The sequence below is a fragment of the Rhineura floridana genome, chromosome 2 (genome assembly GCF_030035675.1).
Source record: "Rhineura floridana isolate rRhiFlo1 chromosome 2, rRhiFlo1.hap2, whole genome shotgun sequence".
Classification (NCBI taxonomy): Eukaryota; Metazoa; Chordata; class Lepidosauria; order Squamata; family Rhineuridae; genus Rhineura; species Rhineura floridana.
In genome coordinates this window covers 164322371-164340269 of record NC_084481.1, presented here as the reverse complement: position 1 = coordinate 164340269, position 17899 = coordinate 164322371, and the positions used below count along the sequence as shown (strand labels likewise).

The window sequence follows — 17899 nt, the reverse complement described above, 5'->3', positions numbered from 1 at the left end:
AGGGCTCAAATTTTGAAGTAGCGAAGTACAACACATCTAAAGGCTGAGGGGGGCTCCTGTAAGACCCTTAAGTCCAGAGTGTTAAATTAATCACTGGTGCCATATGGAGAAGAATCACAGTTTGCCCAGTACAAAATATAGCATATGAAGTGCTAACAAACTGTGCTGTCCCCACAACAAGCACAATCTGAAGGGAATAATCATGACCCTACATAACAAATGAGTTGTGATAGCATAATTAATGCCAGGAAAATCCCTACTGTAGCTGGTATTCTGATCAATACAAGAGATAAGTTTTCAGAAGGCATGATTCTCCATAAAGATATGGATAAACAAGTTAGAAACTATCATCTTCTTGTTTTCTTCCTCATCCTCCTAAGGTACAGTGATGGTTAGCTCCATTGCTTAAATCAAGCCCATGAATATTAAACATGAAGTTCAGCAAACTCATTTCTTAGCTAAATATACATTAAGTCTTCTGCATTTGAGTTAACAGGATACATTTTCAAATTAGATGAAGCAATTGCTTTTTTATACCAAAGAATATTCAGATATCAAGTTTGCTGACATGCTATTCATGCCCTCTTACTTTTAATACATGGCCTGCAACAGGGATAGCTAACAAAGTGCCCTCCAAATATTGTTGGACTACAATTCCTATATTTCCTGACCATTTGCCATGTCGACTGGAGCTGATGTTATTAGTCCAATAACATTTATAGGGCCCTACACTAGCTATCCCTGTTCTACATTGTTTACTTAGTATTTGGGGATTGTAGGTGAGCTTGGAAGTCACAGGAGAATTGGGAATCTTCATTATCGTACTTGTACTGAGAAGAAAAGAACCTGACCTTTCATGTGTTTCTTAGATTGCCTGCATGAGCTGGATAGCAAAAACACAGTGGTCCTGATTCAGCACCTGTGTTGCCATGCTGGGGCTTCAATGCACATATCAAGCATTTCATTAACATTCAGTTCAGTTTCAGAGAAAGCTCTTTGTCCTTTCTAGGGTTCCACATACAAAACATTATTTGATCCTTTTGTAGCAGCCCCCTTAGCTACTGTTTTTGGAAGGAGTACAAGGGGAAGCTAAAACTGGAGAGAACTGATGGATGGGGCTTGTGGTTTTCCTTCTACATCTTCCCTCCAAGTGTGAACATAGGACATCATCTCAGTGGACTTGGACAAACAATTGAAACTGATGTAGGGCTATGGTGTCACATAGCTCAGTGGTAGCCTGCACATTCTGCACGTGAAAGATCCTAGCTTCGATCCATGGTATCTCTAGGTAGGGGTTGGGAAGACTTCTTTCTGGAACTTTAGAGAGCCACTGCCACTCAGTGTAGTCCAGGGTGGTCAAGCTGTGGCCCTCCAGATATTGTTGTACTCCAACTTCCAGCATGGCCAATGGTCAGGGATGATGGGAGTTGTAGTCCAAGAACATCTGGAGGGCCACAGATTAGCCACCCATAGTATGGACAACACTGAGCTAGATGGCCCAATGCTCTGACTTCCTATATCTTCCTACCAATATGATCTGAAGCAAATTGAATGGCAATGCCTTACAGTTCAAACAGCATACATACCTGTGACGACACTGGGGATTTTTGACAGAAAGCTCTTGACTGTTCGGATGGGCACTCCACCCATTTTGTCATCCTGCATTCTTGTAATGATATCTTCAATCTGGGAAGCAAGAGAAAACACATGTTATTCTTGCAAATCAAGTGACTAACTATAGGGATTTAGACTGTAGCAACATGTTAAAAGGTTCTAAGAACATTTTACCAACACCTCAGTTGTTACAAGGAACCATGACCCAAAGGAGCAGAGAGAGAAAAGAAGAGCTGAAGGGATAGTACAGCCTTGACTCTAGTTTGGTTTCCAAAAGCATGGGGAAGAAAAATAATAACTAGCATACTAAAAATAATTAGTGCTAGCATTATCTCAGTAAAATAAAAGCAAATAAACCAAGACAGATGACACCAAATAGATAAGGAAATATTTTACTTCTTCATCTTCATCATCATCATCATCATTTATTTGTATGCTGCCTTTCCATAGCAGCTCAAGGCAGCTCAAAACATCAAAAAAGCAACATATTTTTAGCAGTTACAAAAATAAATCAACATAAGTAGCCAAAAAATAGTAATAAACAACAAACTAATGAAAACATCTCAATAAATATACAATAAATAATCAACTTCTGTTGAATTAAATGGAGGATATTGAATGACAAAGAACTGCATATATATTATTATTGTGCTTACAAGGCAGCTTAAAATAACAAAAAAGTATACAACGTTGACATTTACATTAACAGCAGCAGATGCATATTTGATAAACCAGGGCTCCATACAGTTATCTCAATACAGAGCAGAATAGAAAAGTATTAAGGATCCCCCCCCAAATTGGAAGGAGCCATATGTGTTGGAAATGGGGCAACAGCAACTCCTGTTTGGGTTCTTTGTCTGTATTTCAGAAGGAAGATAGAGTTAGGGTCCTCCAGCTGGCTAGGCTTGCCCACCTTTACCTGTGCTCTTCTCTACCTAACTTGCTTCTGTTGTAAACTGATATGCTCAGGGAAGCTGACCTGCCCCTCTTCCATCTTCCTCTTCTACTGTCAGAGGAGAGTGGAGACATCTTCGTCTTTGTTCTCTCTCCTGAGCCATGAGGGCAATACCCAAGTCTGGGCATTGTGCCTCCAACTTAGTTAGTTAGAACTAGGTATGCCTTTCCTATCTACTATGTATTTCTATAAATAAAGTAGCTTTTCTTATTTTACTAAATCTTAAGTCTCAGTGATTTAAATGCAGGGTAAAAGCCTGCTTCTTAGGTAAATGCACACACTGGCACATGCAGTTCAGACCACTGAGTTACTCTGCATACATATTTCCATAACAATATGGACCCCACTGATGCATTCCACCCACAGAGCTGGGGAAATGATACACATTTCTAAAAACCAGCAACAAATTTTTCAAGCAAGCAGACAGCTGCTTTCAATACATCATCAAGTTGTGGGTCAAACAGAGCTGTAGTGATGGAGAAAGCAATTCCTTGTTGTTTGTTCTTCATTGTCATTTTTATTTACAAAGTACACACATTTGAATTCTCACATATAGGAGTCTCTCTACCATCACCCAACACGAACAGCCCCATCCTGCTCATTCTTAGGACCTTGGACAAGATGGGGACCAGCCTGGGGACTGTGGGGCCCCTTCTGCTTTGGGATGAACACCCCTCCTGGGCTGCCACAGATGCCAAGGGCCAGGGCATGAAGCTCTACTATGTTTCTGGGTCCACATGTGTTTTTCCTGGCTTACATCCAAAGTGACACAATAATAGCACATGAGAATGATTCAGAAGAACTGGGGGGAAAAAAAAACCACAAACACAGAAGGAGGATCCAGTGTTAGTGCAATTTTTTTAAATAAAACATAATTTCTCAGAACAGTTGCCTATTCATAATTGCCAATGATTTCCTCTTCCGCTCATGCATATAAATTGAGAACCCTTTTGTTTGTTGGTCTTAAAAATAGAAAAACTGAATTCTTCATTGCTTTGCTTAGTAAGTTCAGAAGTCAGAAAACTATTTTAATTATTTGTTATTTCTTAAGATATTACAAACATTAAATGTATACATACTTCATATTTCTTAATTCAATTGGGCTTATGCCAAAAATGTGCTGCTCTAAATCTGGAGAGCCTAACATGGCATCCATGGGCACCACGATGTCTTCAGAGACCCCTTGGGTGTTTGCCAAGGCCCCTGTCCCTCCTCTTTTCCCCCCCCAAAATGAGGAAGGTTGCTTTTTTTGTTGGGGGGGTTGCCTGTTTTTTTGGGGGGGGGGAGTTGACTGCTTTTTGTCTGCATTTGATTTGGGATGTGTATTCTGAGATTTACCAGTTTTTCTTCTGTGAAACGGGTATTTTATGGTGTCCAATTCCACATGTGCCCTTGAACCTAAAAAAGGTGAGGGCCCTTGCTCTAGAGCAATTGCTCTAGCAAAGTATGCATGCAATGCACATGCCTGGTGACATATTGGAATAATAACAATATAATAATGTTGATGAAGATGATGATTTTCATCCCACCTTTCCTCCCAAAGGAGCCCAGCAATGAACCAATAATAACTACTTCAACAGAGCAGGTTTGCCAACTGCAGGGGACAGATGAGCTAGCCAGACCTCAACCAGGCACTGCAAACCCTACATGATACTGAGTCAGTTGCCCCCTGCCACCATCTTGCAATGCCCCTCCAACCCACCACTTGGTTGCTGCTTGGCAGCAATGGCCAAGCCAATGGCCACCACTGGTGGTGTGTAGGAGGCCAATACAGTGGAGAGAAAGCAGTTCAAGGGAACCATGGAGATTGCTTTTTTGCTCCTTAAACTACTGCACTTTTTAGTTTATTATGTGACATGTTCACCAGCAAACAAGCCTAAGTGTGAGCTCCTCCCAAACTTAGTCTGCTTGGCTTTAATTCCATCCATTTCTGGTCTCATCCAACTGAAGCATTTCTGTGTTCCACAGAGCTTTTTCTTGTTGCCAGTTCAACTACAAATGAAGTATGTTTAAGCTCACTAGTGTATATGGCTTGAGATCACATAACCATTGTGTTGAGAATGGTCCCAAATTCGTTCATGAGAACCTGTCTCATATGGAGCCAGATCCTTGGTCCACCTAGCTCAGTATGCTGACTGACAGTGGCTCTCCAGAGTTTCAGACAGGGGTCTTTCCAAGCCCTATCTGGGGATGCTGGGGACAGAACAGAAACCTTCTGCATACAAAGGGTCTATATGCATGTGCTACAGCTGCTATTTATCCTTCTCTCCATCAGTGCTAAAAGCTGAAAAAATGTGATTAAAGCAGTAGCACTTCCTTTAAATCACCATATCAAGATGCATGCATATATCTATATCTATCTGTACATTTGTACAAAAAGAGCTGAAAATGTGATTTACAGCCATTTTCATTACATTCGTTTCATCTTCTATCAGTTCAATAAATGTTCTAGACTAGTGGAAGGAGGATAAGTGGAAACCCCTAAAACACTAAAGTTTCTAATGGGAAAGCCTAATTCTGTCCTTTGCTGGGAGTTTCCATCCTCAGTCACTATCTACTGACTTCAGCTCTTCACAATTACATTTTACCATTGCCTTCTAGTAAGCTTATAACTGAAACAGTGTCATTGCTCTGTTTCAAATGCTGTCTCTGGAGACATGTGGGTGATGATGACTCATTATTTCAAAGCTACACAGTACATCATGTGCCAGTCTTATTACTGTCAGCAACTTCAGCTTGCATCTTATAAAGTTACATAACTGATTAGCCCACTGCTGTCTTTTTGTATTTATACATAATCACATATATGAGAATTATTGTTAGTGATATCTGTAATGCTTTTTAGCATGCACGCAGCTTTATTATAGTATTTATCCTCACAGAAATCTTGTGTGATGGATCATTAATCACCCCTTCAGAGCCCAGCCCCATCCAGTAAATGTGGATTACTTCATGTGTATTTAGAATTGTCCCTGTGCCCAATATTTTATCCCACTTCAAAGCAAACATTTTGGGTGATATTCAATGCTGATCCTATTCAGAGTAAATCCATTGAAGTTAATAGACATTACTAACTTGTTGTTGTTGTTATGTGCCTCCAAGTCGACTACGACTTATGGCGACCCTATGGATCAGTGACCTCCAAGAGCATCTGTCATGAACCACCCTGTTCAGATCTTGTAAGGTCAGGTCTGTGTCTTCCTTTATGGAATCAAGCCATCTCTTGTTTGGCCTTCCTCTTTTTCTACTTCCTTCTGTTTTTCCAACATTATCATCTTTTCTAATGAATCATGTCTTCTCATTATGTGTCCAAAGTATGATAACCTCAGTTTCATCATTTTAGCTTCTAGTGATAGTTCTGGTTTAATTTGTTCTAACACCCAATTATTTGTCTCTTTCGCAGTCCATGGTATCCGCAAAGCTCTTCTCCAATACCACATTTCAAATGAGTTGATTTTTCTCTTATCAGCTTTTTTCACTGTCCAACTTTCACATCCATACATAGAGATCGGAAATACCATGGTCTGAATGATCCTGACTTTAGTGTTCAGTGATACATCATTGCATTTGAGGACCTTTTCTAGGTCTCTCATAGCTGCCCTCCCCAGTCCTAGCCTTCTTCTGATTTCTTGACTATTGTCTCCATTTGGGTTAATGATTGTGTCAAGGTATTGATAATCCTTGACAAGTTAAATGTCCTCATTGTCAACTGTAAAGTTGCCTAAATCTTCTGTTGTCATTACTTTAGTCTTTTTGATGTTCAGCTGTAGTCCTGCTTTTGTGCTTTCCTCTTTAACTTTCATCAGCATTCGTTTCAAATCGTTACTGGTTTCTGCTAGTAGTATGGTATCGTCTGCATATCTTAAATTATTGATATTTCTCCCTCCAATTTTCACATCTCCTTCATCTTGGTCCAATCCTGCTTTCCATATGATATGTTCTGCGTACAGATTAAATAAATAGAGTGATAAAATACATCCCTGTCTCACACCCTTTCCGATTCTAAAATTTCTGGTTCTTCATCATATGGTTCCTCTGTGAATGACTCTGTCATCCTGGCCTCTCGTTTATAGAGTTCTTCAGTGTATTGCTTCCATCTTCATTCAGTGTGTTCCCCTGTTAATTATTCAACATCCCTACTCTTGGTTTAAATTTCCCTTTCAATTTTCTAATCTTTTGGAACAGGGCTCTTGTTCTACCCTTTTTGTTGTCCTCTTCTATTTCTATACAGTAACTATTGTAATAGTTCTCTTTGTCCCTACGTACTAGTCGCTGTATTGTTGCATTTAGGGTTCTCACTGTGTTTCTATCTTCTTTTCCTTTTGCTTTCCTTCTCTCTTTAACCATTTGAAGAGTTTCTTCAGTCATCCATTGAGGTCTTTCTCTCTTTTTAACTAGAGGTATTGTCTTGTTGCATTCTTCTCTGATAACGTCTCTGACTTCATTCCATAGTTCTTCTGGTTCTCTGTCAACTAAGTTTAAAGCCTCAAACCTGATCCTTATTTAATCTTTATATGCTTCTGGGATGTTATTTAAATTGTATTTTGGCATTATGATTGCTTTGTTGGTCTTCTTTAGCTTTATTCTGATTTTCGATATGACCAGTTCATGATCTGTACCGCAGTCTGCTCCTGATCTTGTTTTTGCAGAAAGTATGGAACTTCTCCATCTTCTGCTACCAATTATATAATCAATTTGATTCCTATATTGACCATTTGGTGATGTCCATGTGTACAGTCTTTTCAGTTGTTCAAAAAATGTGTTCACAAGAAACAAATTATTGGCTTCACAGAATTCAATTAAGTCTTTCTCCTGCTTCATGTCTGTCTCCTAGGCCCCATTTCCCCACAATTCCTAATTCTTCTCTGTTCCCTACTTTTGCATTCCAGTCCCCCATGATTATCAGCACATCTTGTTTTGGTGTGTGATCAATTTCTTCCTGTACTTCTGCGTAAAATCTCTCCAATTCCTCTTCTTCTGCATTTGCCGTCGGAGCATAGACTTGGATGATGGTTATGTTGATAGGTTTCCCATTTAATCTCATTGATATCACTCACTCAGACCTTGCATTGTAGCTCCTAATTGCTCTTGCTACATCACTTCTCACTATTAAAGCAACCCCATTTCTTCTTAATTTCTCATTTCCTGCATAAAATATTTTATAGTTGCCTGATTGGAAATGTCCCATTCCTGTCCATTTTAGTTCGCTCACACCAAGTATTGTAATGTTGATGCATTCCATTTCTTGCTTGACAATTTCTAACTTTCCCTGGTTCACATTCCATGTTCCTATTGTGTGCGTCATACAACTCCAGACTCTCCTTTCACATCTGTGTGCATCAGCCTTTGGGCTTCCTTTCAGCTTTGACTCAGCTGCGTCATTAGTCACAGAGCTATTCGTACTTGTCCTTTGTTCCTCCCCAGTAGCTCAGTGAGTGCCTTCTGACCTGGGGGTCTCATCTTCCAGCACTATCTCGTGTTGAATTTTGGATACTCTGTTCATAGGGTTTTTGTGGTAAGAGATATTCAGAGGTGGTTTACCATTGCCTTCCTCTGAGTTTGGATGCATCTTAGTCTGGTGTTTCAGCTTTGACCATTCCGACTTGGGTGACCCTGCTAGGAGTCTAGCCTCTTGGTCTAGACTCCTGACGGCTTTGCTCTCAGCTTCTTCAACACACTCAAACCCCCCCACCACGTTAAGGTGTGCATCCAAAAGAGGAGGCATTACTAACTTAGGTTCATTAATTTTAGTGGGTCTTCTCTGAGTAGAACTTAGCTGAATACAACCCTCTGAACTGTTTCACATATGCATTTACATCACGGTATTATTTAACATTTGACTCATGGTTTATTTGTCTCAACTGAAAAGTTTTATATTTGGTTTGATGTTGGATGATGTCAAAGATCTATCTGTGATGGCTCAGTGTGTGAAGGCAAGAAAACCAGAGGTGCTGGCAAAAATGACTGTGAAAGCTATCATGAAAAAAATTGCTGCCAAGCAAATGATGCTAAAGGAACTTTTAGAAGGCCTGAGATCTATCCCCACGTCTTCTTGATTACAGCTGGGTGACACAAAATAAAAAATAGTTTATCCAAAGGTGTCTTTACCATTTGTATAATAGATGAAGAATTCACTAAGTGGGAGATAGGATAGAACTTAATTTATTAATGCTTGTAAAGAGCCTCAGACATTCCATCAGAGGATAATATGCATGTGAGTGTACACACACGCAGATGCTCCATCCTCAGTGGACTTTTAGCAACTTTTTTAATGAAATTAGAAAAAGGACTTCATATTGAAGTAAAGAAAGGGGGTTCCCTTTAAGAAAATTTGAGTTTAGTTTATGTAATTGCCACCATTAGACTGTAGAGGTGATCTCTTGTGCTCCTCCCTGCTCCTCCCTGCACTTACCTCTGTAGTGCTCTCACACTTACAACTGACACTAATCTCATATCTGATGCCGCTTCCCATGTACTCTGGCCCTACAACTAGATGGCCATATTTTGAAGTTACTGCACATACTTACCATGCTCAGTGATATTAGAATATAGTGGCTGAGCTGGAGGACCAGCAGCAATTAGAAAGAGAGGGTCTGCCCCACCACTATATTTATTTATTTATTAATTATATTTATTTTATTAATTATATTTCTATACCGCCCCATAGCTGAAGCTCTCTGGGCGGTTCACAACATATAACATCCAATATACAATTTAAAAACATATATTAAACTTAAAAATTATACCAAAAATACCTAAACATAATTAAATATATAAACAACTACAAAACTCAAAACTACAAAACTAAAATATTAAATGTAAAATGCATTAAATCGATTGAATATTAAGATGTTAAGTAGTGTTCCTTTTGTAACTGTCATCTTAATATTCCACCTCCTTTGCTCAGGGCAGGTATGTGACAGAGTTGGAAGCTTGAATGTGGCCCAAGAAGGTAGTCAGTCAGTCAGTCAGATGTACAGGGATGGGCAACCTGAGAGTTCAGTCTATATCTGAGTGACAAGTACTTCTGAAAACATATCTGAAGACTTAGAGCACACAGACTTTGAGTTTACTAGCCCCTCAGCCAAACAGTGAAGACATGAGTCAGTAATCCTTCCTTTCCTTTGATTTTTTTCTGATAACATTCTCCAACAGAAGAAATGAAAAAGAAAACTCTAGCATGAAATAGCTGAATTAGAACTAGTTCAGAAGTTACTGTAGGTATTATTCATTGGAGTCTGAATAGAGTCTACACTACAGGTCTTAATATTTAGCAAAGTGGGTAAGAAGATGAGTTTAGCTCAATTACTGCTGTATGGTCACTATAAATGGTCACTGTGCTTATTTTGCATACACGTAAGCTCCAAATGAATTGCCACAAATGGTCCTTTTTGCATTTCATTACTATTTAATCCCACCTTTTATGCTTCCCCAACCCATATGTTTACATACCTGTCCACAGTGGATAATACGTCATCCATCCAATGAAGTTTACTCTAGTCCATGGAAGCTAAGGCCATTTTAAAAAAGTTAGTCTTCATGGCACTAGAAGTTATTGTTTTTTGGTGCAACAGCCTAAAATAGCTCCCCCTCTGGAAGTTCTGGTCTTGATGCTTCCACTTTTTATTAAAACATGTTTTTTTAAATAAGAGTTTTGTCCAATGGGATTAAAATTACACTCTTGCCTAACAAAAGGCATGAATTCTGCAATTTAGGCTGGCCTAGACAGCCCGGTGAGTTAAAGCAATTCTTTCTCACAATATTTGCTTGTTTAGAGGCATTCAGGAAGATGCTGGCATCTGTTAATAAATAATATTTTCTCCACATTTAGGCTTGGATTGAGTGTTACACCTATGATAATGTGTGTGTGAGAGAGAGAGGGAGGGAGGAAGAGAGAGAGAGAGAGAGAAGTGGGCAGCTCCCTAAACAGAGCAATTTCATTTAACAAAAACGAAAGACAACAGTCTTGTTGTGCCTTAAAAACAGATTTATTATGGCATATGTTTTCATGGACTACTTCATCAGTTGCATGGAACATTATTCTGAGTTGGCAGGTATATAGGATAACACATAATGGATCTGATGAAGCAGACTCTAGTTTAGAAAAGTCTACACCATAATAAATGTGTACCAGAAGACTTTTTTAAGTACCAGAACTTTTTTTTTTTGCTACAACTGATTGAAATGGCTACCCCTCTAGAATTCTTTTAACAACTAATTTTAGGTAATTCTTTTTCTTGACTAGTAGTAACTGGGTTTAACACTGACCTAGAAATGTCTTCTCCCATTAGAATGCAGAATACCACACAGGCGAGTTTTTAAATGCAAATGTCAAGAAACTACACAGATGGGCACCTAAAAGGAAAACACAACTGGGTTTTACAAAATGTATGTGAGGGACAGTTTTGCTTTGATAAACTCTTAATAGGTTGATCAGCAGAATGGACTACGGGAAATCCATTGGCTTTCTGCAAAAGCAACATTTGGATGCACTTGTCGCCTTGGAACAGGGTACAGTTTTCTAGTATATTACTTTATTATCTAAACATAAAGATAGGCAACTCTTCATACTATGTCAGTTCATGTAACAATCACTGAAACAGTAACATGCAGCCGAAATGGGGACAGAGCCGTGGGAAGTGCACAAATGGCCTGCACTTGACTCTTTACTTACATTTCCTTTCATTCACTTACAATGGATATTAAGGTATAATATTAAAAGGATGCCCTTTGTAATAGCAACCAAGGCTGCAACTTTAATGGGCTGCTTTAGAGTGGGGTAGGTTATGGATGGCAGTCAATCTGTAAAGCCAAATCAAAATGCTTGGACTGAATCAGACTAAAATTAATGGGACTGTGGGCTCTTTTATATATGGTGCAATTCCTACATGGAAAGCATGTCTGTGTAGGAATTGATGTGTAACGTATGGATAGGGTGTACTAGGGATGTGCGCCAACAAGATCCCGTCTGGGCATCAATTCTGCCCTTTGTAAAACAGTCCAATTCAGTCACAAATGCTTCAGAATCCTGTTTCTGAAAAACAAAACTTTGTGTCTTCTTTGTTCATTCTTATGGGGAAATTCAAAAATATTGATAACCTTTTTCCTTTGGTTAGAATTGAAATTTGAAAGTCTCTGCTGCATGGATAAAGTCTGCTGTATTACAGATGAATAGCTCCGGGGGTGGGGGGGTTGTGCTGGGCTTCTTTAAAACCCTCCCTCCCTCCTGGAATTTTTCTTACATAGCAAGCTTGGAGACAAGGTTTCATTTTTAGCAGATATGCTATCTGCAACATTTTTTTAAATATCCAGATTTCTGGAAATTTTGCTCAAAGGCCCCTGCTTCAGTTCAGGGTGCTTAGGACAGATGGCACTTTGCTTCAGACAGGCCCTAAATCTCTCTGAAGTGGCTTACGTCAGCTCAGGATCTGTCCAAATTGGCTGCACACCCCTAGAATGTACACAATAGAGCAATCTTGATTTTGGCACACCCCACACAGCCACTGTGGTTGCCATTTTGCCATGAGCCAGGATAACTGAAGGTCCACATGGACAGGCAGGCTTTCTCCCATACTTGACATGTGCTTCAATGATTCTGAGAAATAGGCCTAAGGCATCTTCTTTGCTTTGTCATGTTTTATTCTGGTTTACAGTCCTGGTCCTTAGCTCTAAGGCAGCTAGGTCCACAATCCAATCCTATGCTGAAAAATTCTTCTCTAAGCTGATTTGGACCCCCTACCCAGGTAACACAATTCGTACATAGAGGGTGTTCCTGTCTGTAGCTCTTGGCCATAGTCACTTCACCTCTCTGCCCATTCTCTTTTCCACTTTTCCTTTTTAAGGAAAATAGGTGGGTTTTCATTGCACTACTAGCTTTCAGTTCCTGACACATATAGACAAAGTGTACATGTCACAGAAAACACTTGTCATGGTATTTTATTTATTTATTATTTGATTTATACCCTGTCCTTCCTCCCAGTAGGAGCCCAGGGGGGCAAATCATGTGTTTTCATCAGAGGGATAAAAAACCTGTTGCCATCCAGATGTTGCTGGACTCTAACTCCCATCAGTCCCACCCACTAAGGCCAGTGACCAACAGTGATGGAAGTCCAAAAACATCTGGAGGGCCACAGATCCCGTTACTGGTTTATCTGATGTCTGAATTCAGCCTATGAATGGCTTGATTGATGGGTATACCATCTGAAATCCCTATTTAGTCTCAATTTTGTAAGGAAAACTAAATCTGGGTCACTTGGTGCACAGATGGGAGACTTTTGACCCTCCAGAAGTTGTTGGACTGCAGCTCACAACAGCCCCGGCCAGTATGGCCAATGGTTGGGGCTGATGGAAGTTGTAGTCCAGCAACTTCTGGAGTGCCTCAAGTTTCTCACCCCTGACTTAGTTTTTCCTTTCCTGCAGTAGGGAACAGTCTTTACACATAAATTTTGCTCATTACATAGGACAGGGAGAATGGTGAAATCTGAAGTACTGTTATTATTACTAAATTATTACTATTATTATTAAATTTGACATAGTATTTTATTATCAGTGGGCTTTCTATGGATTTTAGCTTTTTATTGTTACCCATCCCAAGTCCTTGGGAAAGGGCAGGCTAGAAATCTAACAGATTATAGCATTACCCTCACTACAAGAAAACTCCAATTAGGTTTATTGTATTTGCCCCTATCACTTCCATAGCATGAAGCTCTAAATTTGGCAGAGCTGCATTTGTAAAGAATGACACATTGAAAAAACACAGTATCATAGCTACCAGTTACAACAATGAAATAGTGGAGGAATACTGTACCAGTCATTCCTTCCTTTTGGTTGCTATTGCTAAATTCATACAGATTAACCAAGCCACTCCATATGAACAGAGTTTCCCAATGAATAGCAAGCACACCATTAATATGCCTTTTCTCTCCCCCCTCACACTATTTCCTCCTCCCCTTTTGTGTGGTTTTCTGCACCACATAATACAGTGTGACAGGTCATTTCATGCATCATTTAATGCTTTGCACTGCGAACTACTATGGCCAAAATTAAGTCTGAAAATCGGCAAAAAAACAGATGTAAAAGGAGTGAAGCCTTTGCGCCAAAGGCATAGCTGAAGCCTGTTTGCCAACACAAAATGAGGGTGAGGGTTCAATATGTGCACACACTGCATGCATGTTTTCTGAAGAGCTTACAATCTATCACGACAGAAAATGAAGCCAAAATATGAACTGAATTGAGTTGGGGGTGTTAGGTGGCAGAGACTGCTGTCAAGGACATGGCGAAGATGGGTGACTTGGTTGAACAGCTAAAAGGTGAACAGAGTTCTCTTCTACCATATCCTGTCTTTTGGCCCTTTACCCAAGCTGTTGCCATAGCAACAGAAGCTGCAATTTCCTCACCCCTCAGAGCTTCAACCAATCACAATGGCAACTCTGTGGACCAGTTCCTTGGGGTTGTTCCTCCCCGTGAGGGCCAAGACAAGTTCAGTGTGGCTGAGACAGCAGCATCACATTGCCTTTTTACATATAATAAACAAGAGAAAGGTAGGTATATTTTAAACTCTGTAATTCAGTCTGCCTGAACTGATTGTTAAGTTGTGATGAATTTGGAAAGTGCTTTTGTTTTAATTGTAGGGTTTTGTTTAGGAATTTTAATTGTACAATTGTATGTTACTGTAATTTCTTATTGTGAACCACCCTGGCATATATATTTCTATGAAGGGTGGTGTGCACATACTTTAAATAAACAAAAAAAAAAAGCAGTGCCTTCGCTCTCTCTAATGTTTGGAGGCTCCATACTTCTAAGCCAATTTGTAATCCTTGATGCCATGTAGAGACACAGTACAGATATGGCACAAAGAAGAAATAAAGGTTTATGGTTCACACATTCTTTTCAGTTATTAGCTATATTAAATATCTCACGTCAGTGGTTCCCAAACATTTTCCCCCATGGACCACTTGAAAATTGCTGAGGGTCTTGGCAGACCACCTAATGATTTTTTTCTGCCATTATAGCAATTATAATGCACTGTATTAAATATTGTATGATTTTTCATTGTATTTTTACAGACATGCCACAGACCACCTGAATGTAGCTTACGGACCACAGTTTGAGAATCCCTGCCTCACATGATTAGAATTGCATGAGGCTCCTCAAGTAGCTTACTTCACCCCCACTGTTGCTTCTGGAGTCATTGCTGATGGGTGAGGTGGGGCAGAAGTAGCTGTGGCCCAGGTTTCTCTCAGGAAAGTCTCCCTGTGTGCCAGGCTGGGATGGTGGGAATTGTTTACCCATGCTGCTCCCTCTGTCATTTGCCTCCTGGCTTTCTTGATGAATTATGGGAGCCCTGACATAGCCACCACGGTTCAGGAAGCCAACAGCGGATTGGAGGGGACAGCTCTGCCTCTTCAAGAAGGATGAAGAAGACTGCCTTCTGGCCTCAGAGGGCAGAGCCTTCCCCAAGCAAAACCACCCTACATAGACACTCAAGGAGAGAATCCTGAACAATCAGTTTTCAGAATCAGAGGTGAAAAACAGCAGTTGATGAGCTCCCATCAATTCCAGCCAGCAAGGCCAATGGTCAGGGATGATGGGAGTTGTAGTCCAGCAACACCTGGAGGGTCACAGGTTCCCCATCCCTGTTCTGAATTATGCAGAGGATCTATACTATTACAGCAGGCTTGCCACTGCAGATATTTGCCCTCCAATGTTTGGAGGGTGGCAGGGATAGGGTTGACAACGTGACATGGGGGTAGGGCTATCAAGCACATTCCCACTATGTTATTCATAGGGGGTGGGGGAACTGAACACCTAGATAGGGCTATTGTAGTGGCCCAAAGCTTGAGAACATTAGGAGAGTTTCCAGGGAGAGGGTTCTGACTGAAGTTGACAAGAAGTGTGTATGCTATAATTAGCCTGAGTGAGGTGTCATCCAGAAATCAAATTTTACAGTAGTTCAAATGGATGTTACAAAAAAGAATCTTCAGTTCAGAGACATGAAAATTAAATACTTTGCAATATGTCAAGCAGTCATCAACAAGCCAGTTCAACCATTTGCACAATCACATTCTGTGAATGTACTTCAACGCTTGTTTAGGTTTGAGAATGATATTAGCCCAACTGATTTTAAGGAGTGGTGATGACAGATTTTCATTACTTTTGCATGGCCAAACTACATGTTGCATGCAAATGCACATAAAAGGGCCCAAACAGTTTCTTTTTAACAAGAAAAGCCACTTCTAGAGGAGGCAGATGGGGGTTAAACAAAAAAGGGGTGCTTAAACTGTTCATCACCTGCTACAACTCTCCTCCAAACTGTTTCTCCACTGGCTTTCTCTTTTGTGAGGTTTCAACTGTGTGAACACCCTTTATTGCCACCATTTGATAGCACCCTCCTATGGACCCTGGTCACTAGGCAGACATACTCCTTTTATAGGGTGACCCTCCCACACAGTCTTTGCTGGCTCAGTTTAGGATTGCTTGTTCTAGATTGGGGCCTTGCCCCTCACTCTTCCAACAGACACACTTTTACTCTACGTGGGGCTCAGTGGAACAAGCTTGGAAGTAGTAAGGCAGCAGGAATCAGCAACAGCAGGACATCTGAGCTTAGGCACTCGTTTTTTCAATGTTTCCTTTTTATACATGGCAAAGTATGGAGGGACCCATCACAAACCAAAACAGCACTGACCTTTCTTATTGCTCCCTATCACCAACAAATGCAATGCTTTTGCAATGAGTTTGTCCACACATTAAGTGAAGTCATTAAGTATTGTTCTTTTGATGTGTTAACTCCCATGTTGTCTAGTTCTGTTTTAAGCAGACAATATTATGCTACCCTTATATGCCATTGTCAGTAGTTTCATTGCTTGGACAGATTAATGGGAAAACGTTGAGTGCATGCATCCTATCATAGAGTCCATCCTGCAGTCTGAGGTGAAGGAAACTACAACATTTAATATAATGCAAGACAATACAGATAACCCCTCAAATACAATCCTACAGAGCCAACATAGCAGTGAAGGTTGGTCAGCTAGGATGAATGAGGCACTGCCCCATCCTCAGTCTGCCTCTGCTTTCTTATTTGTTTGTTTGTTTGTCTGTGCTTTTTAACTTGTTCATAAACCATCTAGAGTTAGGGGCTGAACAGTGAGGTAGCTACATTTGCTGATGAAAGTATATGAGCCTGCCTGGGCCCTGAGGTCATCAGGAGAGGCCCTTCTCTCAATACCTACGTCCTCACAAGCACGACTAGTGGGGATGCGAGATAGAGCCTTTTCGGTGGCTGCCCCGAGGCTTTGGAACTCCCTTCCTAGGGAAGCAAGAATGGCCCCCTCCTTGCAGTCCTTCCGTCGGCAAGCAAAGACTTTTTTATTTCAACAAGCCTTTGGAAGTGAAAGCTGTTAAGGACAGGTCTTGAAGGGTGCTGCATTGCTGTTGCCTAACTGTATTATTTTAAACTGAGTTTGAATTATTTTAACTGTATGTGTGAATGGTTTTAATACTGTAAATTGTTTAATTCAATTTTAATCTAGACTTTTGTATGTTTTTAATTATATGTGTGCTTTTATCTGGAAGCTGCCGTGAGTTCCAGTTTTGGAAAAAGGGCGGGGTAAAAATAATGATAATAATAATAATAAATAAATTGTTCAGGGTTGTTAAAACAAAAAGGGATTGGGATTGAGAAGAGCTTCAAAAGGACCTCTCCAAACTAAGTGAATTGGTGTGTGTGTGTGTGGTAAAATGGCAAATGCAATTCAATGTAAATAAATGTAATGTGGTGCATGTTGGGACAAAAAAAATATTAATTTCACATTAATTTCACCTATACGCTCAGTTTAGAGAAAAGATGAGTAAGAGGTTAAAAGATAGAAGTGTATCAATTTACATATGGCGTAGAGACTGTGGATAGTTTTTTTTTCTCCCTCTCTCATAACACTAGAGCCTATGGACATCTAATGAACTGAATGTTGGAAAATCCAGGACAGACAGAAGAAAATATTTCTTTACGCAGCACATAGTTAAACTATGGAATTCACTCCCACAGGAGGTAGTGATGGCCACCAACTTGGATGGCTTTAAAAGAGGGTTAGAAATTAATGGAGGATAAGGTTATCAGTGGCTACTAGCCAAGATGGCTATGTTCTGCCTCTACTGTTGCAGGCAGTATGCTTCTTAATATCAGTTGCTGGAAACTGCAGGACGAGAGAGTGGTCTTGCATTCAGGTTCTGCTTGCAGGTTTCACATAGGCATCTGTTTGGCCATTGTGAGAACAAGATGCTGACCTAGATGGGCTATTGGCCTGATCCAGCAGGCTCTCAGCCACCCTCACCCAC

General features: G+C 40.2%; 1 protein-coding gene across 7 annotated transcripts in view; it reads right to left on the bottom strand.

The window, feature by feature from the left end:
- The window catches only part of RGS6 (regulator of G protein signaling 6), a 340045-nt gene that overhangs the window by 152661 nt on the left and 169485 nt on the right, over positions 1 to 17899 (bottom strand). For all 7 annotated transcript variants that reach the window (XM_061611195.1, XM_061611196.1, XM_061611197.1 and 4 more), the window contains one exon: positions 1587 to 1686. In XM_061611195.1, coding sequence (XP_061467179.1) covers positions 1587 to 1686 — 100 coding nt within the window. The remainder of the gene's footprint in view (positions 1 to 1586; positions 1687 to 17899) is intronic.